A 24,637-nucleotide genomic window follows, 5' to 3' on the forward strand; every position below is an offset into this window, starting at 1 on the left:
AGATGTCTGTGCGGCAGTGCTCAGTGTGCCATAACAGAGGTGCACACAGCGTGACAGCAGCAGAGGGGAAAGCTGGTCAGCTCTAGTGGGGGTAGTGGGGAGGGGTGGAATTGCCAGGAAAGACTTCTCTGAAAAACTGGCCTCTAGCGAGGGATGAGAAGCCTGGACAGAATTTTCCAGGATCAAGGAATGCAAGCAAGTATGGGAAAGATAGGGCTCCAGCCCAAAGTGGAGAGACCAGAGATGAGGATGGGGTGCAGTGGGACGAGATGGGAGGAGGCAGGACAGGTGGGCAAGGGCTTTGAATGCCCAGAAGTTTGAACTTTTATCCTGCAGGCAAGAGGAGGCAGAGGTTTTTAAGCCAGAAAGGAATGAGCCCCTGAGTCTGGCACAAGGCAGGCAGGCAGGCAAGTGTCCCCAGTAGGTCAAATGAGTTTCGTGGCTGAAATGTACCTTTCTCAACGCTGCTGCAGACTAGGTCTCCCTGCCCTGTGTGTGTGTTTCGATGGAGGGGGCTGCCAGCCACACACCATCTCACTGTCTGTCCGCTGAGCCGATTCCTTCTTCCTACATGTTTTCTGCCCAAATCGTCATCTGCTTCCCCTGCCATCCTCCTCCCAAGACACTGGTTTGCACCCCCTGGCCCTGCCACGGCCCCACCTTCTTGGGCTGAGGGCTGCGCTCCGGGCTGCACGGAGCTGGGGGCCCCGGAGCGTGGCCAGGCGGGGCTGGTTGGAGACCTGCCACCCACACCCCCAACCTCCGCAAGGCTTCCGAGGGGCGGGGTCTCAGGCCCGGTTACTTGGCGCGTCCACCCTCCTCCCCCTCACAGCCGGCGAGCCCTCCGCGCAAGATGGGTCTCTACCGCGTCCGCGTGTCCACCGGGTCCTCGCTCTGCGCCGGCTCCAAAAACTGGGTGCAGCTCTGGCTGGTCGGCCGGCACGGGGAGGCGGCGCTCGGGTCGTGCCTGTGGCCGGCGCGGGGCCAGGTGAGCGGGCCGGGGCCGGGCGGGGCGGGCTGCGCTCCCGGCCCCCCGGCCGGCAGAGCCCGGGAAGGGCCGCGCCCCGCCGGCCGCCGGCTCCGCGCGGGGCTCGGGGCGCGCTCGGAGGCCGCAGGGGAAGGCGCTGCAGGGCGGGAAGCGGCGCATCAGCGCGCGATGATGCTCCCGCCGCCCGGCCTCCCGGGAACGGAGCGGACACGCTTGTGCGCCCGCCGTTCCACAGAACCCCGTCTGTTCTTGAAAGTCAGCGAGCTGCTAGCGGGCTCGTTTCCTCTTCTCAGTAAGTGCTGTTTCAGGTCTTCTCCACGGAGCTAGATCTCCGCCCTGCGGGTTTTACCACCGGGACGAGATGGGGAAGGGTGGCGGGGAGCGAGCGGGGAGAAGCCAAGTGGGGAGAGAACTCTCAATTTCCCGACCCCCTCCCCTCTCCCATCACATCTACCTGGAATTGGCCTCTGGCTCCTGTTCCTTTTTTTCTCCGCTGACCCCCACATTCCCATCGCCTGTCCAGCTCTGTCCAAGACCCCCAGATCCGACGTGTGTCCCACCGACGCTTCGAAGGACCAGGCTCAAGTGAGGTCCTCCCCTCTTCCCGCCTCCCAGACCCAGCCTCTTGTCTCCACCTCTCTTCCACTTCGTCTAACCAAGAATCAAGCGCTGTCAAGTCCATCTCTTACGACATCTCTGGCATCCGTGCCCTGACGTGGGTCCCACACTGACCACCAATGTCCTCTTCAACCGACATCACCTTCACCCTCTTCACTCACCTCGCCGCTTGCGCTCCTGCCCTTCCAAGTCCTTCTGCAGTCAGAGCGGCTTCTTCCCAGTAGATTCCCACCTTTTAAAATAGTCCCCCCACCCCGCCCCACCCTCCTGCTGAAAACGTGTGAATGGCTCCCGCTTGTTCTCAGCACCAATCTAAAGCTCTTAGCTTAGCTTTCCAGCCTTCACGATCTGGTCCTGCTCAGCTTCCCACACCTCGGGTTCAGAGCCCCGCTCCAGAGCTGCTCGCCTGGCCTCGGTTCCTGCTCTCCTCTCTTCCTCTCCCTGGCCTGCCTTTCCCCCCGACCTCTTCCTCTCTCTCACCCTCCCTGGCCAAGCCCTTTCTGCTCGGGCTATGCCCCTTAGTGGGATTTCTCCGGGAAGCCTGCCCCAGGCACAGTCGGGGCTCTTCCTGCGCTCGGCCTTGCTGACGGGGTAGGGGCACGTCGGGCTCTCAGCCGAAACGGCCTGCTCACCAGCGTGTCTCCCGGCTCACATGCGCCCAGGGCACGGTTGCCCGCCAGCGCTCAGCACGCTCAGGGACTACGGGGAGGAAAAAGCGCAGGAAGGAGTGCTCCTCTGCATCTGCCATCCCCCGCCTCGCCTCACCCGGGACTGAGGAACGGGACAACCCAGAATGGGGCCCTGGAGCCACCTGCTCCGTGTGCGCAGCTTTCTCTTTCTGACTGCTTTTGCGCCGCTTTCCCAAAGGCCCAGGGCAAAGGGCGTCCAGGGCTCAGTCTGAGGACCCCTTCCGGAGAGCCCCATCTTGCTGACCCCCCTTTTGTCGCCTGCAGGAGAGGGAATTCAAGGTGGACGTGCCGGAGTACCTGGGGCCGCTGCTGTTCGTGAAGCTGCGCAAAAGGCACCTCCTTCAGAGTGACGCGTGGTTCTGCAACTGGATCTCCGTGCAGGGACCAGGGACCAGTGGGGACGAGTTCACATTCCCATGCTACCGCTGGGTGGTGGGCGACGACATCCTGAGCCTGCCCGAGGGCACTGGTGAGCGTGGGCGTGGGGGTTGTGAGAGGCCTCGGGGTGGGGGGGGGGCACAAGAGAAGCTGGGGTCTGGGGAGCAGAGAAGAGGGCTTGCGGGCAGTTAGAGGCGCGATGCGGGAGCTGGCGCAGAGCCGGTGGAGGAGAGGGGAGCGCAGTGATGCCCAAGGGCGGGCTGAGGGACCCTCGGCAGGGACAGGGGAGGGGCTCTTAGGAGGAGCCTCATGGCCGGTGCCCTTCTCCTCATTTCTAGGCCGCACGGTGGTCGATGACCCTCAAGGCCTGTTCAAGAAACACAGGGAGGCGGAGCTGGCAGAGAGAAGGAAGCAGTACCGGTCAGCGGCACTCCCGCCCCGTGACTCCCGACCCCGCAGGGAGCGGCTTCCCTTCGCCAGGACCAAGCCTGGTTTCATTTCTGCCGCAGGTGGGGTAACTGGAAGGAAGGGTTGATTCTGGGTATCGCCGGGGCCAAACTACGTGACCTCCCCGTAGATGAACGATTTCTGGAGGACAAAAGAATTGACTTTGAGGCTTCGCTGGCCAAGGGGTAAGGATGAGGAGGGCTGGGTGACAGGGAGGTGTCCCGGTCCGGTGGAGGCCAGTGAGTTTCTGGACTTCACAGGGCTGGGCCAGCCCGGGTGGATGCCTGCGGTTGCGAGGCTTGATTCTGAGACTAACTCTCTTACTCTTTGCCTATCCTTCCCTGAAGGCTGGCAGACCTAGCTATCAAAGACTCTTTAAATGTTCTGGCTAGCTGGAACAGTCTGGATGACTTCAACAGGATTTTCTGGTGTGGCCAGAGCAAGCTGGCTGGTCAGTACCCCTACCCAGTATTTCCCCAGGACTTTTACCCCCGGATCCCACCCAGTCTAGAGAACCAGGGTTGGGAGACCAGAAGCCTGGGCCCCTCTGGTAGGCTGGGGTCATGTGGGGATGGTTTGGGTGGTTTGGTGGGGGTGGGGAGGACCAGGAGGTCGGTTCCCACAGCGAGCCCTGCCACTGCCATCCCCAGAGCGGGTGCGGGACTCCTGGAAGGAGGACGCTTTATTTGGGTACCAGTTTCTCAACGGCACCAACCCCATGTTGCTGAGGCGCTCTGTGCGCCTTCCTGCCCGCCTCGAGTTCCCTCCAGGGATGGAGGAGCTGCAGGCCCAGCTGCAGAAGGAGCTCCAGGTATGGACATAAGAGCCCGAAGGAGCTCACACAGTGAAATGGGGGTGGGATCAGCATTTGTGCTGCTGCGGGGTCCACTGGGGGCCCAGCCTGCTGCCAGATGGCAAGAAGGGGTTCTCCAGCAGAAATCCTGAGGGGGTGGGAAACTCCATGACCTTCCTCCGCAAATGAGAACAGTGTGCTGTGGAGCAAGAGTGTGTGATGGGGGACAGAGACAAAGCCAAAATGAAGAGCTGGAACTGCGCCTTGGTGCCAGGGATTTACGGAGGGTGCAGAGTAAGAGAATCAGGGCCAGGGATGGGGCTGTTAATGGGGAGTTGGCATGGAACCATGGAGAGAGAAAGCTCATGGCATTTAGGGAGAGACTGACTTGAGTTTGAATCCTGGCTGCACTGTTTACAAGCGGTGTGACTTCAGGCAAGATACCTATCCTCTCTGATCATCTGTTTCCTCTTTTATAAAACCGGGGCTAATTCAAGTGCGTCTAAGAATTATATGAGGCAATAAGGACATGACCCACTACCTGGTATGAAGTAGGTGATCGAGACAAGTTAGTTGTCTTCTTTCACATCATCCTTCGGTGAATCAGGGTGGGAAGAAGATGCCTTACGCTGATAGCAGCCCTTGCCCTCTGCCCCCACGCAGGGAGGCACACTGTTTGAAGCTGACTTCTCGCTGCTGGATGGGATCAAGGCCAACGTCATCCTGTGTAGCCAGCAGTACCTGGCCGCCCCTCTGGTTATGCTCAGACTGCAGTCTGACGGGAAGCTCTTGCCCATGGTCATCCAGGTGAGAGGACCTAGCATTTTCTGCTCCCCAGCGGCTGAGCCTCTCTGCTCAGCCCCCGACCCCGGTTCTCTGAGTACCCACCTTCATGCCTTGGGGGTGGCATTGAAGGAGGAAATGGGAAATGGAGGAGAGCTGCAGTCTAGCTGAGGAGACAGACCAGACCGGGTGGACACATCTGAATAGGCTCCAGTGTCAAGGAAATCCACGAGGATGCAGACAGCCTGGGAGGCATCACTGGAGGTGGGATGGGCTGGAGCCTTTCGTTACAGTCAGGGCTTTAGATCTTCCAGCAGGAGGAAAGGGCAGGACCCCCCTCCCCCGGGGCAAAATAGGCTGGGCAGAGAGGCTGAGGTGCAACTGAGTGCGCAGGAGTCAGGAGATGCCCCGGGGACACATGGGCTGGCACGATGGGGAAACAGGTGAGGGGAGAGGGTTGAGACCGTGGTGGGCTGTGGATGCCAAGCTCAGAACTATGAACGTGGGACACGGGTGAAGGCTATTGTGAAAGCTGCTCTTGGCACATTCGGGCCAGTGTGTTTAGGATGGATTGTGGCAGGGAGATGTTAGAGACGGAGAGGACAAGCTAGAGCAATCATCCACAGCGGTGATGGGCTTAGAAATGTGGGAAACGGCTGTTGGGAAGGGAGGAAAGATGGAAGGGAGTGCAGAGGTAAACTCAACTGGCCTGGATTCCAGCAGAGAGGGAAAGGAGGGGTGAGGCAAGGCACCTGCCAAAACAGGACAAATAAAGAGGAAAAGATGCTCACGCAGGCTTTTGTCTAAACCAACTTTGAGGTGATGGGGAAACATTCAAATTGTAACATCGAACTAATGACTAGTGGAGAACTGGAGACTTAGTGGAGTAGAGGTGGGTTTGGAAGATGGGAGAGAGGCTGAGATTTCTGAGGAGTGTGGGATGAAGGAAGCAGAGGGTTTGAATCTTGTCCACCCTGAAGGACTGAAAGGGGAAGTGGGGCCGGGAAGGCAGTGGGAGAGCAGTTTCCACAGAAAGCTGAGGGTGGAGCCTCCTGCCCAGTCTTAATGGCTGGGTGGGCGGGGAGAGGAAGGAACAGCTGCTTGAGGGGAGCAGCAGCAGGCAGAAGCAGGAGGCTAGCAACTTTGAAGGAAGAAGGCAGAGTTGAAACAGGCAAGGGAGGGGAGTCTGTTGCGCACCTGGCCCTCGTCCCCCTTCTTCGCACTCTTGTCCCTGTTCCAGCTCGAGCTGCCACGCAAGGGATCCCCCCCGCCACCGCTTTTCCTGCCCACGGATCCCCCGATGGCCTGGCTCCTGGCCAAATGCTGGGTCCGCAGCTCTGACTTCCAGCTTCACGAGCTGCATTCTCATCTCCTGAGGGGACACTTGATGGCTGAAGTCATCGCCGTGGCCACCATGAGGTGCCTTCCATCCATACATCCCATCTTCAAGGTGACACCTCGTCCTGTCTCTCCTGCCTGCCCTGCTCTGCCCCACTGCGCCGTCCCACCTCTGGAGGCATCTTCTCTCTGGAATCGCAGGGTTTGGGGAGAATCGCTAATGAGAGACCAAGGAGCAAGGGAGTGAGAGCTTGCCCTCTATTTTTACTAGGGCGCTAGCCCTTTCCAAGGAGGTAAAAACGATGCATTGGCAGGGTGGTTGTGGTGGGAGGGCGAGGAGGTGGGGATGAGAAGTCTTGCTCTTTTTATGTTAAAACACGGATCTACATACGACACATAAACAATACACACAAATGACTGAGGATTCCGTCCAACAAGAGGGGACGATGCAAATAATAGAAAAGATTTTTCCAGCCGGGTTTGAAGACTTCTCAAGTAGTAACACATGGGCCGCTCAGAGGGGCTCCGGTTAACGGCAGGAGCCTGGTTCATGACAATTAGAACAGCGTGGTCGTCCTTTAGCACTTTTCTTGGGTGCCTCCTTTGGGGCAAATGACCATTCTAGATGCCAGTCCTAAGCAAGACAGGGAAGTTCCTGGTCTTTGGGGATTTTCGTTTCCATTATAGGGCAACAGACAATAAAGACAGTATTGTAACAGATCAGCTGGGAGAAGTAGAGCAGTTAGGTGGGGAGTCAGCGCAGGGTGATGTGATGGCGAGTTTAGACTGGGTGTTCGTGAAAGGCTTCTTTGAGGAGGTGACACAGAGAATGAAATTACATGGAGCCAGCCATGAGATGATCAAGGGGCACATTGCTCTAGGCAGAGGGAACAGCTTGTGCCAAGGTCCTGAGGTAGGAACAAGGTTGGTGTGTTTCAAGGACAGAAAGATAGCTAGTAGCACGGACAAAGGAAGAGGCGAGGAGGTGAAGTTCCAAAGGTCGCAGATTAGACCATGGTTGCGGGGCAGGGCACAAAAATCTTCTCACTTTTATGTATAAAGCACATATATACATAGTGTACTTAACAGCTATATAGTGTATGTATAGCATTAAAATTGCACGGTTCGGGGTGGTGGCGAGAATAGGACAAAGACCTTAAAAGGCTCTTTAGCGGAGTGAGCATGAAAAAAACGGTGGCAAAACACTGAGCTAGACCTTGAACAGTCTTACGTGAAGTGGAGAACGATTCCTTTCAATTATCAAAGAGCATTAAGTCAGTAGTGTCGAGGGGCCACTGGACTTCAGTGTCTGCTTTTGCTGAGAGACCTGGGACCTTGCCTGCTTTGCAGCCCTTCTCTCCTGCGGGGACGGACCCCCGCTGTCTTCTGATCCTGCCCTTCCCTGTTCCTCCCCTCTAGCTCCTCATCCCCCACCTGCGATACACCATGGAAATCAACATCCGGGCCAGGACTGGGCTGGTCTCTGACTTTGGAGTTTTCGACCAGGTATGAGGAGAGAAAGGGGGATCCTGGAGTTCACACTCCCTCTGCGTGTGGCAGGTGGATTTGTCTGAGCCACTGGCCTTGCTCCTCAGGTGGTGAGCACAGGTGGGGGCGGCCACGTGGAGCTGCTCAAGCGAGCGGGAGCCTTTCTAACGTATAGCTCGTTCTGTCCCCCGGATGACCTGGCTGACCGAGGCCTCCTGGGCGTCAAGTCTTGTTTCTACGCCCAAGATGCCCTGGGGCTCTGGGAAATCATCTCTCGGTGAGGCGGGGGCAGGGAAGACAGGGCTGGGGTGGGGTGGGGATGGAGGCTGGGAGAACAGGAGGTCTGTGTGCCAGTTTGGGGGTGGTGGGCCCCGGCCTGGCTGTGCCCACAAGGAGCAGAGGGCGGGCGGGCCCCTGTCAACCTCAGCTCTCTCGCCCTGGCCACTGCGCTGGCAGCTACGTGGAGGGAATTGTGAGTCTCCACTATGAGACGGACGAGTCTGTGAAAGAGGACCTTGAGCTGCAGACCTGGTGTCGGGAGATCACTGAGGTTGGGCTGCTGGGGGCCCAGGACCGAGGTGAGATGAGCCCGGAGATCTCCTACACGAGAGATTCCTCCTGGGAACTCCCAGAATCCTCTCTACTTCTATGGAAACATTCAGAAGCATTTCCAACCCCTACAAAAACACCGAAAGCCTTCCCAAATTTCTTTTGCTCTCAACTAGTGACAGGTCCCCATCCTGTACACGGATGTAGTGGGACCAGTGGTTGGGTATAAACGTTTAACAACTGGCTCTCTAGGGGGAAATATGCCCTAATTTGTAGCCTTTGCCCATTTCCATGGTGTAAATATTCCCACTGAGGCTTCCAAGGGGATGTCAGCCAGCCTGCTAAATAGCTGCACATTTGCCATCATTGGCTTTTGTGAGCCTGTATGAGCCACATCAGGACCCCGTGGGTGGGACCCACTCAGCAGAGCTCCCCTCTGCCTCCACCCCAATCCCTGCTCATGGCACTTCCCACAATAGTTACCAAGAGTCCTTGGCATCCTTCTCGCATCTCTTGTTCTCCCCCTCGGTCCCTCTGAGCTCTGCCTCCATCCCTGGCCTCATAGCTTCTAACTCTCCCTCCCCACTGCAGGGTTTCCCGTCTCCTTACAGTCCAAGCACCAGCTTTGCCACTTCGTGACTATGTGCATCTTCACCTGCACTGGCCAGCACTCCTCCATTCACCTGGGCCAGGTGCTTATCACGGGGAGCAGCTGGGCATTTTCGCCTGGAGTAGGGAGGGGCGCTGTGGGAAGGTGGGCTGCGGGGTTTTCGTGCTTAGCAGACACTGACGTTAGCTATCCGCCCCTCCGTAGCTGGACTGGTACGCTTGGGTCCCTAACGCGCCCTGCACGATGCGGCTGCCCCCGCCAACCACCAAGGATGTGACACTGGAGGTGGTGATGGCAACACTGCCCAACTTTCATCAGGCTTCTCTCCAGATGTCCATCACTTGGCAACTGGGCAGACGCCAGCCCATTATGGTGAGAGCCTGGTGCCCGGGTCGCAGGAAAGCGGGTGGATGCAGAAAAGTGTGGCACCCTAAAATAAGCGTCAGTCCAGCTCTTAGCTGCCTTTTCCCCTCCATTCCAGGTGGCTCTGGGTCAGCATGAGGAGGAGTATTTTTCAGGCCCTGAGCCCAAGGCTGTGCTGAAGAAGTTTAGGGAGGAGCTGGCTGCCCTGGATAAGGACATTGAGATCCGGAACGCAAAGCTGGACTTGCCCTATGAATACCTGCGGCCCAGCCTGGTGGAAAACAGTGTGGCCATATGAGCGCCCCCAGCCTTTGGCTGCTTCAGTCCCCTTCCAGCCAAGCCACACCCACCGCTTAGTGCTGTCAGTCTTGCCCGCCCCGAGCCCCGTCCTCTTCCCAACTCCCACCCTCAAAGAGTCACCTTTTCAGTGTCTATGCCTAGTGAGATCACACTTAAGTCTGGACGCCCCACCTAGGGACCCCCGTCCTCATTTCTTCCTCCCCCTCCCCTTTCTCCTTCATCTTTCAGATCTCCCACAAGGCAGATAACAGCCCCATTGATACAAAGGGTTTCAAGAATAGAATAGGGTAATAACACAGTTTATTCTAGATAGGAATCAGATAGGATTTTGAACCTAAATTGAGCTTAATGTCAAGAAAAAGATATTTGAGACTAATGAAAGAAAAGAATCTAGTCCAAACGATCCTAAAGCAAACACTGGCAAAAGAGTATACCACACATCTTTCTAATCCGGTAGGATTTCCCACATGTCCTGAAACCAGACACAGCACAAAGCCAACCATTAACACAGCAGTTCTCAAGATTTTCATTTCATGGCCGACTTACAAAATGATCCGTGGAAGTAAATAACTCCCAGCTGGAGGAACTTGGCTTCGGGGTTTTGCCGGCGGGATCCGTATCTATAACCCTTTTGCTGTTCACCTTTTGCTCCAAATTAAAATAATCCACTGGAAAAATACTAAAAACCAATCTCATCATTTTACCGAGGGACACCAAAGGAAACAATAAAATCCAACTTCGGTATCTGATTAAAATTTTGGAAAATTAAACTTGGAAGTCTGATTTCTTCCTATGATCATCCATGGATATTTTAAGACAGAAACTAACAGGAAGCAAAAGCCAAACCTGTTGTAGTTACAGTATGAACACAGGTGCTTCTTGCCTCTAATTCTGTTTAATTTGGCAGAAGACATGTGGGTAATGCTTGATGCGATTCTTGGTGGAAGAATAGGAAATAAACAGCTGAGAAGGGCGGGCAGAGTTTAGCGCTGGGATCCAGGAGAGCCCCGCAAGGTCAGAGCGAGCCTGACGCAGCTCCGCCCTGGGAACAACAGCGTGGTGGTCGGTGCAGCGCGGGGAGGAGGAGCAGCTAGAAGAGAAGCGGAGGGAAGGGGTGGTCTCGTGAAGAACATGTCTGACGCCAGGAAATGAGGCTTGACCTTTAGGAAACAGCCAGTGAAGGATTCTAAGTAAGCGAACGACAGGGTCCTGGAAGTCACACTCACCACAGAGGCACCCCGTTCTCCTTGGAGGCCACACCCTCTTTTCCTTCGAAGCCACACCCCTTCCCTTTGTGGGCCACACCCTTATGATTGATTCCTTGTGGTTGGATCCTTTCATTCGGACAGCTTTTCTCCTCAGTCCCTAACAGAGAAAACTTCACATCCCAGTGCTTTCTGGGAATGAATCTTCTAGAGTCACAGGTTTATTTCAAACTGGCTTGTATGGAGAAAACCAAGACACACGGTCTGGATGTTCTCCAAGACATGAAATCATGGGTCTTAAGAACCAGTGAAGTTACAGAATAAAAAGTGAAATCATAATGAGCTACGTTACTTTTAGATGAGGAAGCTAGGAGTGAAACTTCTGGTTCATTTGGTAATTCCATGTTTAACTTTTTGCAAAACTCTCGGAGTATTTTACATAATGGCTATTCCATTTACATTCCCACCAGAAATTTCCCCACATCCTCACCAATGCTTGTTATGTTTTCTTCTTTTTTTGATTATAGCCATCCTAGTGGATGTGAAGTGGTATCTCATTCTGGTTTTAATTTGCATTCTCCTAATGACTAATGACATTGAGCATCTTTTCATATCCTTAGTGGCTATTTTTATACCTTCTTTGTGGCAATGTCTATTCAAATCCTTTGTACATTTTAAAGTTGGGTTGTTTGTCTTTTTATTATTTAATTATAAGTGTCCTGCATATATTCTGTTTACTACACCCTTATTAGATACATGATTTGCAAATATTTTCTCTCATTCTCTAGATTGCATTTTTACTTTCTTGATAATGTCCTTTGCTGAAACTTTTATTTTTCTTCAAAAGTTTTTGTCTTTGTTATAGAAGGACATCTTTTTCTTTCATTGCTTTAAAGATGTCTTTCCATTGTCTCTTGACTTACATAATATCTGATAGGAAGTCTGCGATCATTTTAATCTTTATTGCATTGTACATAATGTCTTTTCTCTGAGTGCCTTTAAGCTTTTATCTTTATCAAAAATTTTCTACCATTTTCCAGTGATGTGCTTTTGTGTCATGTTTGTGTGTGTGTGTGTGTGTGTGTGTGTGTGTGTGTGTGTGTGTGTGTTTATCCTGTCTAGGGTTTAGTGAATTCTGCAGCTCTGCACAGTTTTAGTTTTTATCAAATTTGGAAATTTTTCAGCCATTACAGTTTCAAAAAATTTTTATTCCACTTCTCTATTCTTGGACTCCCACTGTATCTGTGTTAGGCTGCTTGATATTGTTCCACAGGTAATTAAAGCTCTGTATATTTTTTCCTCTGTGGGATTCATTTGGTTAGCTTCTATTGCTATGCTTTTAAGGTCTCTGATCTTTTCTCTGCAATGTCTTACCTGCTGTTAATCCCATCCAGTAAAATTTTAATTTCAGCTATTTGTTTTTCTTTCCTCCAGGCATTCATTTGGCTCTTTTTTATGTCATTGATTTCCCTCTTCATTATATTCATTTTTCCTATAAATACTTGAATATAGTTATAATGTCTGTTTTAATGTCCTTGTCTTCTGATTCCGTCACCTCTCATTTCTCATTCTGTTTCTATTGACTGGTTTTTCTCTTGGTTATGTGTCACATTTTCCTGCCTTTTAGAAGGTCTAGTAAATTTTGAGCGAATGCACAGTATTGTGAATGTTACGTTGTTGATTGTCTGGATTTTATTCTCTTCCTTTACTTGTTGCAAATGTGGCAAGGAGTGAATGGTACATCAATCTGTTCCCTCAAGGCCTATTTAGCATTGTTAGAGTGAGCCTAGAACTTCTTTCAAAGGATAAGTCAGCACTTCAGTCAAGGTGTGACCCCCACCTCAGGTCTCTATTGAATGCCTGAATGACCACTGAGGACCTTCCACCTAGTGTGGTCAAAACGCAAATATCTCTCCAATTTGGGGAGCTCTGGGGATTCTTCAGCTATCTGGTTTTTTTTGTTGTTTGGTTTTTGTTTTTTTGGCCTCATGGAGTTGGGTTCTTCCTCTGGCCCTGCCACCATACAACCAACACCTTAAGGATACTCATGCAGATTTCTTCAATTATTTTAATGCACTGGTCCCACCTCTCTAGAACTCTGTTGTGTAACTTGCAGCTGTCTCAGCTTCCCTAAACTCTGATTTCTGTTTCAACTCAGTGAGTCCACTAGAATCTGGTGAGGTACCCTTCCATGTGCTCCCAGTTAGGGAACTACCTTTAGGAAGAAATCTTATCATAAAGATCACTTAATTTGTTTCCCTGTCCTCAGTGATCACAGCCTTGATCTGCCAGCTGTTAAATGCCTTCAAACAATTGTTTCACGTATTTTGTCCAGTTTTCTAGTTGTTTATATTGGGAAGGTAAGTCCATTCCTTGTTACTTTATTATGGCTGGAAATATAATAAACCCAAGAACTATTTTCAAGTTACAGTTATGGGTCACATTTTTGCTGTTATACTGAATAATTGTTATTGGATACCATACATTATAAACATGTTGTTAAGGATTTTAATGTCTTCCATAAGAATATCAGTCTTTTTTTTCTGATATGTAGCTTTATCTTCTCAAGGCTTGTTTTTGTTTGAAGTTTCCTTTCCTTTTCTAGTTGGGGGAGGTAATTAGATTTGTTTGTTTGTTTGTTCATTTGTTTTTAATGGAGGTACTGGGGATTGCACCCAGGACCTCGTGCATGCTAAGCACTCTGCCACTGAGTTATACCTTCTCCCCTGTTTTTATGAGAGCTAGTCTACAGTAGTTATACGGTAGTTATAGTAGTTAGAAGGTAGGTGTTGATCAGTTTTTACTTTATTCACCTTATTCCTAACGTGTTGCTTTTAGGGTTTTTACTGAATGACCTGAGTATTCAACAAAGTTTCTTTAGCCTGGCTGGTTGGAGCTAGAATGTCCTTCAGTGCTGTGAGAACTTTGTACCTTCTTTAATTTATAATTCTCATAAATCATTCTTTCTCCAGACTCGTGGGTTTTATGGCATCTAAAATTCATTTCTATCATCCAGAACTGTATCTGGCAATTTATTGCCCAATCTAGAAAGCTGTTAGAATCCCAGCCAGATATGCCAAACAACATACAGAACTCAGAATCTCTGTTAAATTCACCTATATCGACAATTTCAGCCTGATGCAAAATAATATTCCTTTTTCCTTGGCTGATCGCCCTCAAAATTCACTTTCCAGAGAAGTCCTCACAATTGTGCTTATATTACTAAACAAAATATCTCTAATCTTCTCCACATGTGAACTTTCTCTTTCAGGCTCTGATTTCCCATTTACATGTATTTTACTTTGACATGCATGCTGTATCTGAGCATATGCCGCTAAATACTGGGATCCCATTCTGATTACAAGATCTTGATGAGGAGTAGGTCATAAGGGGAGTTATAGCTTGTTTTTCTTGCCCAGGGTCTTCCTCTAGAGAGGTGGTAACAGCATGTCTGTAGCTAGGAGAGGCAGCTTCTTCAGGAAAGGAGAGTGAGGGAGGTTCATCCCGACCAAATGTGGATGCCAGGAGCAGGAGTCTCTTTCTTGGATGCCCACTTAACTATGGAATTTCACCTAAAGGGAATAATCAGAAGATAAAGTTCTATGAACTCTTCCTTGAAGCAACAGCTCAGCTATCAATATTAGAGCCTGTTGCGTTCCAGGGCAACAAGGGTTCCTGCTTATGGACGGGCGCCACAGGACATAAGAAACACACAGACAGAGAATCAAACATGGGACCAGGGGACTCCAGATCTCAAGGATCAAGGGACTTGAATGGCTGGTTCGCATCTTATTTATTATCATCGTGCTGCAGTGCTGGAAAACAAGCAGCTAGAAAACAAGCTGCACCTAAATTGCCATGAGCTTAAAATCTTATAGTCACACTTACTTGCTTAAAATGCACATGCTTGCTTTGTTTTAATGTTTTACGCAGTAGATGACCTATAGCACGCGTTGTGCTAAAGACGATTTGTGAGGGGCCATCCTGAGATTGACCATAAGGGTGCGAAGGAGGGCAGATATTTCCTTAGGGTAAAACAATGGCCGGTCTTGGAAAGCCAGATCATCCATTAGCAGAACTTGGTTCTGGCATGAAAGCATGTGGTTTAACCCCGGGGAAATATTGGCTATCTCGAGATGTCCCACAGGGAATACCAGGATAGACTTAGAAATTTTGCATACCCCGAGGAGGGTGATTGTTCCTGGAAGGGATAGGCCTGAAATTAATCGGTTAATCGGCAGGCAGAATTTAGTGCTTATCACATGGAATATCTGAAGCCCCACCTCTTTGACCACATTTTTTTCTGAGCTGTATACTCCTAATAAACATGATGTCTGACCAGGCTTTCGGCATTCTAGATCCACGAGATCTTGAGTTTCCTGGTCCCATCTTTGCTCCTTTGTCTCTTTGTTTCTTAAGTCTTGCGTCGCCCATCCTCAGACGCAGTCCCGAGCTGCGCTGGACGCAGCACTGCAGGAAATAACTTGAAAGAATTCAGTGCAGGGATAGCAGTCTACAAACCCTTAGTACTCCAAGAATAGCGAAGCAGTAATAATCATCTTTATGATTCCATCTGTTCCCCTTGTGAGGGTCCTACGAACTTCACAGACTTTAATGACTCCCTTAGGCACACGGCATTGTGCACGTGCCAGAGCTCATGCGGGGCTCAGCGCTCCAACACCAGCATTGCCTGCCCTTAGGAAGCACCTTAGTTCCAAGCCGCACCCCAGGCCCACACTAGGGAACTTCTTATTTTCTTGTTCTCATGGAGACAAATTCTACTGAGGTAGCCAAATGGAGGAAAAGCGTCAGATCAGCCTTTTACCTAACCACTCAGTCCAAACCCTCACGTCTCCACTGGGTGAGTATTTCCTCCCAGTATCTCTCAACTGGAAGGCCAGGTACCTGGATACACTGCCAAATAAAACTCAGGATCATCAACAATATGGGAGATCTGAGAAACAGGAGAGAGTCACCTAAATTCGTCTGGACTCCCTGAGGAGATGGATGGATACAAGGAGCTTCTGCCGGTACCAAGGGTCCGGTCCCTTGTAGAGTTCAGGCAAAGGAGAGAAGTATGCTCTGGGTCCCTTCCTATGTGGGCACAAAAACTGTTGACTGAAATAAAAGCATACAATGTGAGGGTTGTGGGTTAAGTTTTATTTGGGGCAAAATGAGGACTATAGCCTGGGAGATAGCATCTCAGATAGCTCTGAGAAGCTGCTGTGAAGAGGCAGGGGGGACAGTCAGTATTATATATGATTTTTAGTGAAGAGGGGGTACGTGCAGTCAAGCACACATTTAGGCAGAAGCTTGCTGCTAGTACGGGGAGATGTCACCATTAATAATTTTAGTGCTTTTCTAGATAGGAGGAGATGCAAGAATTTGAGCTCATAAAATCTTCTCCTGAAAATACCTAACTACCAGAAGGTCTGTTGTGCCAGTATTCCTAGAGCACAGAGTGCCTCATTCCTGGTCTCCATCCTGAACCCCTTTCAGGGTTTGTTGGAGGTCAGTGGCTGAAGTGGCTGGTGATGAAATCCAAGCAGAGTTAGATGGCAAGTGCCAATTTTTAGTTGGCATAAGAAAGGAAATAAAACAGGTCAGAATTTGGAGAATTATTGAAAAGCACATGTGGGTTTGTGGACCAACACTTCCTCTGCTCTCTGAACCCCAGGGGCTCCAAGTGAGAACCAAAGAGAATGGCCTGAGGATCAACGAACTTCAACAGGAACCTCTCCCAGCAGCCCAGGTAAAAGACACAAAAAATCACGGCATCACAGACTTTGACAGCCATGACACTGAAGAAAATCTTCAGGATTCAAGAATCAACAAGTCAAAAAGAAGCTTTAGGAGAAGTGCCAGTAGAGAACAAAGGGCAGAAGCCAACATCCACGGGATCAACTAGGGAACAGATGACTAGGCTATGAATTAGCGAGGGGCCGGGATGCTTTCTGGGATCATCCACTTGCATTTTGGGTGCTTTGGGGGACATCTCTTCACCTTTTTGAATTTGAATGTCTTTATTTATAGAAGTGGTTTAGTAATACCTATCTCACTGAGCTTTTGCAAGGATTAAATAAAACAGTTCATTTTTTTCACTCCACCAGAAAACTGAATGTAGCCACTTCCTCCTTGAGAGTGTTGGTGGCACTTGAATCATATACCTGGGAGAATCAACCTCTGCTTCCTCCTGCTTGCAGCAACTGCTGGGAAAGAGATTATGGCAAAGAATTGATCCTGTTAACAGTCAATGTCTCTGCCTTTACTTTAGGCTGCTGAAACAGTATACTGGTCAAAAGAACCAAATTCCTCCATACAATAAAATGGGAAGAATTTTCACTTTCCAAAAACACTTGAAGTCAGAGTAGAGGTTGGAGGGAGCACTGTGAGAGTGACTAGCAAGAAACAGAGAGCGGAGAGGGAGAATGAGACCTGAGCAACATGGCTCATGTGCGTGTGTGCGTGTGTGTGTGTGTGTGTGTGTGTGTTTGAGAACGTTTGTGCATGTGTTTGGGAGAGAAGTACTGGGAATAAAGACAACAGAGTGAAATTCCTGTTGTCAGGAACAGACATAAAACATTTAACAATATGAGTCTCTTACAGTAAGTGTTATAGTTATTGCTGGGTTAAGTGATGACATTACCCATAATCCATTGCAACCACCTTTACAAAGCCTCTGTTGCATGACTGCATGAGCAGTAAGATTCTTGGAGGGATAACTTTTAAGTTTGGGTCATCAGGACAGAGCAGGGACCAGAATCAGTAGGCAAGTAGTGAATGAGGTCAAGAAATTAGTGGGGGAGGGTATAGCTCAAGTGATAGAGTGCATGCTTACCATGCACAAGGTCCGGGGTTCAATCCCCAGTACTCCCTCTAAAAACATTAATAAAAGAAATTAATGAGTGAAAGATATTAGAAGAAGAACAGATGAAAGGAAATGTAGATTAAATTTGGAACGATAGGCAGAGACCCCTAATCTAGGCAGCCTCTGCCACCTCTGCTGCCCCAGGGGGGAGTCACTTCTCACTTGGACTTTAACATGGCTTGTCCAAGATGGACAGAGAAATTTGAAAAGGGGTAGTACAGCCATTCTGATTCAGCTCTGGGACTGTGACAGCCGGGTCCCTGAGAAGTAGAGAACATCTCGCATCAAGACTAGGAAGAGGGGTGTGGTGAACATCGAAACTGTGAGATGAGAAATGCCTCAAAAAATCTTCTGTTTCACTCATATCTGCTCAATTCTCTCTCTCGCTTGCCTCTTATTGGAAAGGAAGAGTCTCTTTTTATTTGAGGTCACTCCTCCCACTCCCATCATGTTGTTTCTCCATCTGCTATGACTTCTGTATCCTGCATCTTCAACATTTCTTGTCCTTTGCCATCCAAATAGCCTCAAACCTATTTTGTCCCAAAGAAAACCCCTCCCTGTTCACTCACACTTCTTGCTGCATTCCATCCTATTTTCTGCTAAACATGTTTCCATAACATCAGAATGACCTCCATATATGCATCTTGCCTGACATTCATTCATTCATTCATTGCTTATAGCTGTAGGGATTTTTCTGGGTTTTTTCCTAAAGCACACATTCTATACTCTAAAACTCAAATAATGAAAAAGATTCATAGTGAAAAACAACAGTTCTGCCAACTCCCAATCCCAATATTTAAATATTTATGGCCCATATCTTGCAGTTGGTTGAGTCTCTTTTAGTCTGTATGTCTCCTGCTTCTTTCCTTTATTTTTTTGCAATGTATATGTTGATGGAAGTAGATTTTTGTCTCCCAACATGGATTTTGCTAGTTATTTGTCCGTAGTGTTTTTTAACATGTTTCTTTGTCCTGTATATTTTCCGTATATTTGTAGTTATATCCACAGATTGGATGAGAATCACTAACCTTTTTCATTGCAAGATGACTTCAGAAGTGGTGCTAAGCATTTCCACCATGAAATAGCTGTGTGGACGGCACGTGATGTTCAGCAGTCTCTTGTGAATTTAGCCACCAGAGGTAATTGTTTCCTCGATTTAATATTTTATCACAGGTTGCACACTGTTGGTGCTCTAATTAAAATATTCCTATCTCTTTTAGTAGCTGGAATATAGAGAAAGTCAATATGAGAAGTAAAATTTTCCATTGAGATGTCTGGATTGGAAATTGGCAAGAACATGGAATTGGAATTGGCTTAAGGTTCCTTTATTGTCAAATCAGCAAGTACACGGAATAAAGGACAGAAAAATGGTCAGGCATGAAGGGTATTTATTATTCCATGTGGACTCCTTTTTCTTGTGGTGCTTGCTGGCTGCTCAATGTCCTCATACAGAGTGGAGACCCACCAGGGCAGAGAGCCTGGGATGACAGCGTCGGGTTCACGGAAGAGTGCAGGGCATGCTCCACCAGTGCTCAGGGGTCCATGTCACTAATATGTACAGACATTCTTGATGTGTCACACCTATATACTTCTCTTTTCTACTTCTTTCTTTTTCACTACACCCAGGGCAGGCTTAACTGTGACAGCCACACCTTGGCAAGGGGCTTAGGGTTTACTTCATATTTACCAGGAGCTATTAGACGGGCTTAAGCAGCTGACACGCTGACTTCTATTGGGAGAGGTGATCTGCCACATGCCCTCGGGGCCCCTGAAACTTCCTGCTGGGTTTGTCAGGAATGCAAGGTCCTGACTGCTGGGGCTATTTCTTGGGGTTGTATTTGCAGCCAGCAACCACGAGGGATGAGGTAACAGTCCCCACAGATAAAGAATGGACATGAATCTACTCACTATATAAGTAATATGTCCCCCAAACTCCATGGTCTCTCCTATAATGCAACCCGTATGTGTGGTCCATCTTCTAGCCCACTGGCATCACACTCCCAGTACTTGGGAGGGTAAGAGGAACTGGTGTGGATATGAAGCTCTTGCTATTGCTTTTTCTGAGCAAAAATGTCTTTTGTCTACAAAGTGGCACTCTTGTGTCTTCTGTGATCTCCCCAAACAGGCTACCTGGCTAGTTTTCAAGTAGGTAAAGGCCCAGAACCCCTCACATATCTTGACAATTTACACTTACCCAACTGGCAAAAGGTAAGTAGTGATAGCTGTCTCTGCTGGTGGGATGTATAGAAAAGGACACTGAATCCACGCTACAGCCTTCTGGGAAAGTAATTTGATGATACCTAACAGACATTGATGGATACTTATCTTCAAATTCACTGAGGTGCATACATTAAACAAGTCACAGTTTTTTACATGTCAATCATACTTCAATAAAGTTTTTTTTAAAGATACTATTGAATATAAAACGCATACCATGTCACTCTGAAAACTCATTTCTTGAATCTATCCTATAAAAATGAAATCTCCTGTCCATCAGGGTAGGCATGCAAAGGTGACTAAAGCCCTTACCATTTTTGAAGGTGCTGGTAACAACCTTCACACTCCTCAAGAGGGGAATCCTTAAAACTAATGAAAAGAGTAGTTAGATCTCTTTCTATTGATCTGAAGATATTCCCATCCTGTATAAATTGTAGAAATCAAGCTCCCAGCAAAAAGTGATAGTGTCCATTTTGGGGGAAAGAATGACCAAAACTATAAGGTAACAATTCTACAAAAGAAAGTAAAGTTGATGGAGGAGGCCAAGATTGTGGAGTAGAAAGATGCTCTCAGCTCACCCTCTCCCACAAATGCATCAAGACTCACATCCACAGACCCACTCAGCCAACCAGAGCACCTGCGGAACTCACACAGAACATCGTCCTCCTCAAAAGATAGAGACGCCAAAAATCTGGTAGGAGAAAAGGAAAAAAGAAAGAACAAAAGGCAAAGCAGCACGGGACGGGTCCCGCGGGGAGGGAGCGGCAAAGGAGGACTCGCGCTCGCTCGCTGGGTCTCCCCTCTCCAACTGAGAGGCCAGCGGACGGAGGGGGAGCCTCCGAGGCTCGGATCTGTACAGAGCAGCCCTTGACCGACAGAACTAAGTTAAACGGGCACAGAGGGTCCCCCTGAAACCCAGCCTGAGACACAGCCCGGCAGCTGGGAGCAGGGCCGGGCTGCCCGAGCGGGGCCGGGCTGCCCGAGCGGGGCGGGGGACGGGGACGGGGGCACTGAGGCGGCCCCGGGGGACTGCAGGGGGCTGCGCGCCGTGCCTGTGGGTGCACAAGGCAGAACAACCCGGGCCCTCCATGAAACAGCATGGCTGATGTGCCCTGGGGGGAAGGGTGCACACCTCCATCTCTGAAAACCCGCGGAAAGTTTTCGGGGGAAGAGAGGCGGACCTCAGGCACAGCCACCAAATCCTCCGGCGCTGAGCACCCGGGCGGGGGCGCAACCTGCATCCGCACCGAAGGGCTCAGCAGCCTCAAGGGCCTGACGGAGACTTGTCTACAGCCCGAGGCAGGTAGGATCCTTCCGTCCTGGTCCCTCAGAGAACTTGCTCCCCCAAGACAAACAAGGAGCTGGGCTCTGGCCGGGAGCAGGGACAGGGCTGTCCCTCGGTGTTCCCCGAGCCCGCCTGCGGAGCGCCGACCCGGGGCGGAGCGCGCAGCCGCACAGGGCAGCGGAGCCACCGGCCCGGGATGGGGCGGGCGGCCCCACCGCCCTTGCGGGCGGGAACGCAGCCCCAACCGCGCTGCTGGGAGCGGGTGCCACCCACCCTCCTACCCGGCCAGTCGGCATCCTCTGACTGAGGCAACGGGAGGGGCAGTGACCCGCCCGCCCACAGCCAAGGAGAGCTGCACCTGACCCAGTGCTGGGAGGGGGCGCGGCCTGCTTGCCGACAGGCACTGGGAGCAGCACAGACGAGGGCGCTAACGTAGGGCCTCTGGTAACGGCAAGCTGAGCTTCCAAAACAGGGCAAAGACAGAAGGACTTCACATTAAAAGCACACAGTCTCCAGGAGAACACCGAACCCCCCCCCACCCCGTTTTATAAAATCTGTTTTTATCTGTTTTATTTTCTGTTACCCTCTTAATTTTTACTTCTTAGTTCATTTTTCTTTCTGTTGGGTTTTGATGTCCTGTTATTGATTACACACAGGTTTCAAACACATCTTTTCATATTTTCCCCCCTTTTTTTTTAAAAGGTTTTAAAAGGACGTCTCAACTCGATTGCTATTCTGCTTCAACGTGCTCTTCTATTATTCATTATACACTGTTTTCAAACCTTTTTTTCTCCCTTCTTTTAAAATTCTTTCTCTCCCACTCTCGTTTTTTCTTCTCTTTTCATAAGTCTTATTCCTACATAGGCATTAGATAGATAAACTCCTTAAGGACCACAATAGATAACTGATACTCCATAAACCACAGTGCCAGAGAGGTAGGAGCAAGATGAAGAAGCAGAGAAACCATTCCCAATTAAAAGAACAAGAGAAATCCCCTGAAAGAACGATCAATGAAATAGACATCAATAGCCTACTAGATCAAGATTTCAAAAAAGGAGTGATCAAAGTGCTGAAGGAACTAAAAGAGATAGTGTTTAGAGATATAAAATATGTCAAAAGTGAAATTGAAACTATAAAGAAGAGCCAAGTAGAATGGATAAACTCATTGACTGAGATGAGGAAAGATCTAAAGGCTGTACAATGCTGACTAGATAATGCAGAGGAACGAATTAGTGACCTAGAAGACAGGACAATAGAAAGCACCCAATCAGAAGAGCTACAAGATAAACAAATAAAAACAAATGAAAATATCATAAGGGACCTATGGGATAATATAAAGTGTGCCAATCTTCACACAATAGGGGTCCCAGAAGGGGAAGAAAGATCAAAGGGGACTGAAAAGGTTTTTGAAGAAGTCATGACTGAAAACTTCCCAAACTTAAAGAATTAATCAGATATCCAAGTACAGGAAGCTCAGAGGGTCCCAAACAGGAAGAACCCAAATAGACCCACACCAAGAGATATCATAATCCCACTCCTGGGCATATATCCAAAAGGAACCCTACGTCAGGATGACACCTGCACCCCAATGTTCATAGCAGCACTATTTACAATAGTCAAGACATGGAAACAGCCTAAATGTCCATTAACAGATGGCTGGATAAAGAAGGTTGGTACATTTATACAATGGAATACTACTCAGCCATAAAAACCGACAACATAATGCCATTTGCAGCAACATGGATGCTCCTGGAGAATGTCATTCTAACTGAAGTAAGCCAGAAAGAGAAAGAAAAATACCATATGAGATCGCTCATATCTGGGATCTAAAAACAAAAAACCAAACAGACAAACAAAGCATAAATACAAAACAGAAGTAGACTCATAGACATGGAATACAAAGTTGTGGTTACCAAGGGGGTGGGGGGGGTGGGAAATGTAGACTGGGATTTCAAAATTGTAGAATATATAAACAAGATTATACTGTATAGCACAGGAAAATATATACAAGATCTTATGGTAGCTCACAGAGAAATAAATGTGACAATGAATATATATATGTTCATGTATAACTGAAAAATTATGCTGTACACTGGAATTTGAGACAACAGGTAAAATGATTATAAATCAATAAAAAATGTTTAAAAAAAACAAAAATAAAAAAAAGATCTCAACATTAAAAAAAGATAAAAGCTTAAAGGCACTCAGAGAAAGCACATTATGTACAATGCAATAAAGATTAAAATTATTGCAGACTTCTTATCAGATATTATGTAAGTCAAGAGACAATGGAAAGACATCTTTAAAGCAATGAAAGAAAAAGATGTCCTTCTATAACAAAGACAAAAACTTTTGAAGAAAAATAAAGTTTCAGCAAAGGACATTATCAAGAAAGTAAAAATGCAATCTAGAGAATGAGAGAAAATATTTGCAAATCATGTATCTAATAAGGGTGTAGTAACCAGAATATATGCAGGACACTTATAATTAAATAATAAAAAGACAAACAACCCAATTTTAAAATGTACAAAGGATTTGAATAGACATTGCCACAAAGAAGGTATAAAAATAGCCACTAAGGATATGAAAAGATGCTCAATGTCATTAGTCATTAGGAGAATGCAAATTAAAACCAGAATGAGATACCACTTCACATCCACTAGGATGGCTATAATCAAAAGAAGAAGAAGAAATAACAAGCATTGGTGAGGATGTGGGGAAATTTCTGGTGGGAATGTAAATGGAATAGCCATTATGTAAAATACTCCGAGAGTTTTGCAAAAAGTTAAACATGGAATTACCAAATGAACCAGAAGTTTCACTCCTAGCTTCCTCATCTAAAAGTAACGTAGCTCATTATGATTTCACTTTTTATTCTGTAACTTCACTGGTTCTTAAGACCCATGATTTCATGTCTTGGAGAACATCCAGACCGTGTGTCTTGGTTTTCTCCATACAAGCCAGTTTGAAATAAACCTGTGACTCTAGAAGATTCATTCCCAGAAAGCACTGGGATGTGAAGTTTTCTCTGTTAGGGACTGAGGAGAAAAGCTGTCCGAATGAAAGGATCCAACCACAAGGAATCAATCATAAGGGTGTGGCCCACAAAGGGAAGGGGTGTGGCTTCGAAGGAAAAGAGGGTGTGGCCTCCAAGGAGAACGGGGTGCCTCTGTGAGTGTGACTTCCAGGACCCTGTCGTTCGCTTACTTAGAATCCTTCACTGGCTGTTTCCTAAAGGTCAAGCCTCATTTCCTGGCGTCAGACATGTTCTTCACGAGACCACCCCTTCCCTCCGCTTCTCTTCTAGCTGCTCCTCCTCCCCGCGCTGCACCGACCACCACGCTGTTGTTCCCAGGGCGGAGCTGCGTCAGGCTCGCTCTGACCTTGCGGGGCTCTCCTGGATCCCAGCGCTAAACTCTGCCCGCCCTTCTCAGCTGTTTATTTCCTATTCTTCCACCAAGAATCGCATCAAGCATTACCCACATGTCTTCTGCCAAATTAAACAGAATTAGAGGCAAGAAGCACCTGTGTTCATACTGTAACTACAACAGGTTTGGCTTTTGCTTCCTGTTAGTTTCTGTCTTAAAATATCCATGGATGATCATAGGAAGAAATCAGACTTCCAAGTTTAATTTTCCAAAATTTTAATCAGATACCGAAGTTGGATTTTATTGTTTCCTTTGGTGTCCCTCGGTAAAATGATGAGATTGGTTTTTAG

At 48.6% G+C, this 24,637-nt stretch overlaps 1 protein-coding gene across 1 annotated transcript; it reads left to right on the plus strand.

Annotated features, from left to right (window-relative positions):
- Nucleotides 1-1,156: 1,156 nt before the first annotated feature.
- LOC116669221 (arachidonate 15-lipoxygenase-like) lies at nt 1,157-10,023 on the plus strand. Its single transcript, XM_032498217.1, has 15 exons — nt 1,157-1,280; nt 1,512-1,573; nt 2,560-2,764; nt 3,012-3,093; nt 3,183-3,305; nt 3,468-3,571; nt 3,771-3,931; nt 4,577-4,720; nt 5,937-6,146; nt 7,454-7,540; nt 7,630-7,799; nt 7,979-8,100; nt 8,663-8,763; nt 8,886-9,053; nt 9,163-10,023. Exons 1-15 carry the CDS (start codon nt 1,157-1,159, stop codon nt 9,340-9,342), a joined length of 2,043 nt encoding a protein of 680 aa, XP_032354108.1. The 3' UTR covers nt 9,343-10,023.
- The last annotated feature ends 14,614 nt before the right edge of the window (nt 10,024-24,637 follow it).

The sequence above is a fragment of the Camelus ferus genome, chromosome 16, assembly GCF_009834535.1.
Source record: "Camelus ferus isolate YT-003-E chromosome 16, BCGSAC_Cfer_1.0, whole genome shotgun sequence".
Taxonomy (NCBI): domain Eukaryota; kingdom Metazoa; phylum Chordata; class Mammalia; order Artiodactyla; family Camelidae; genus Camelus; species Camelus ferus.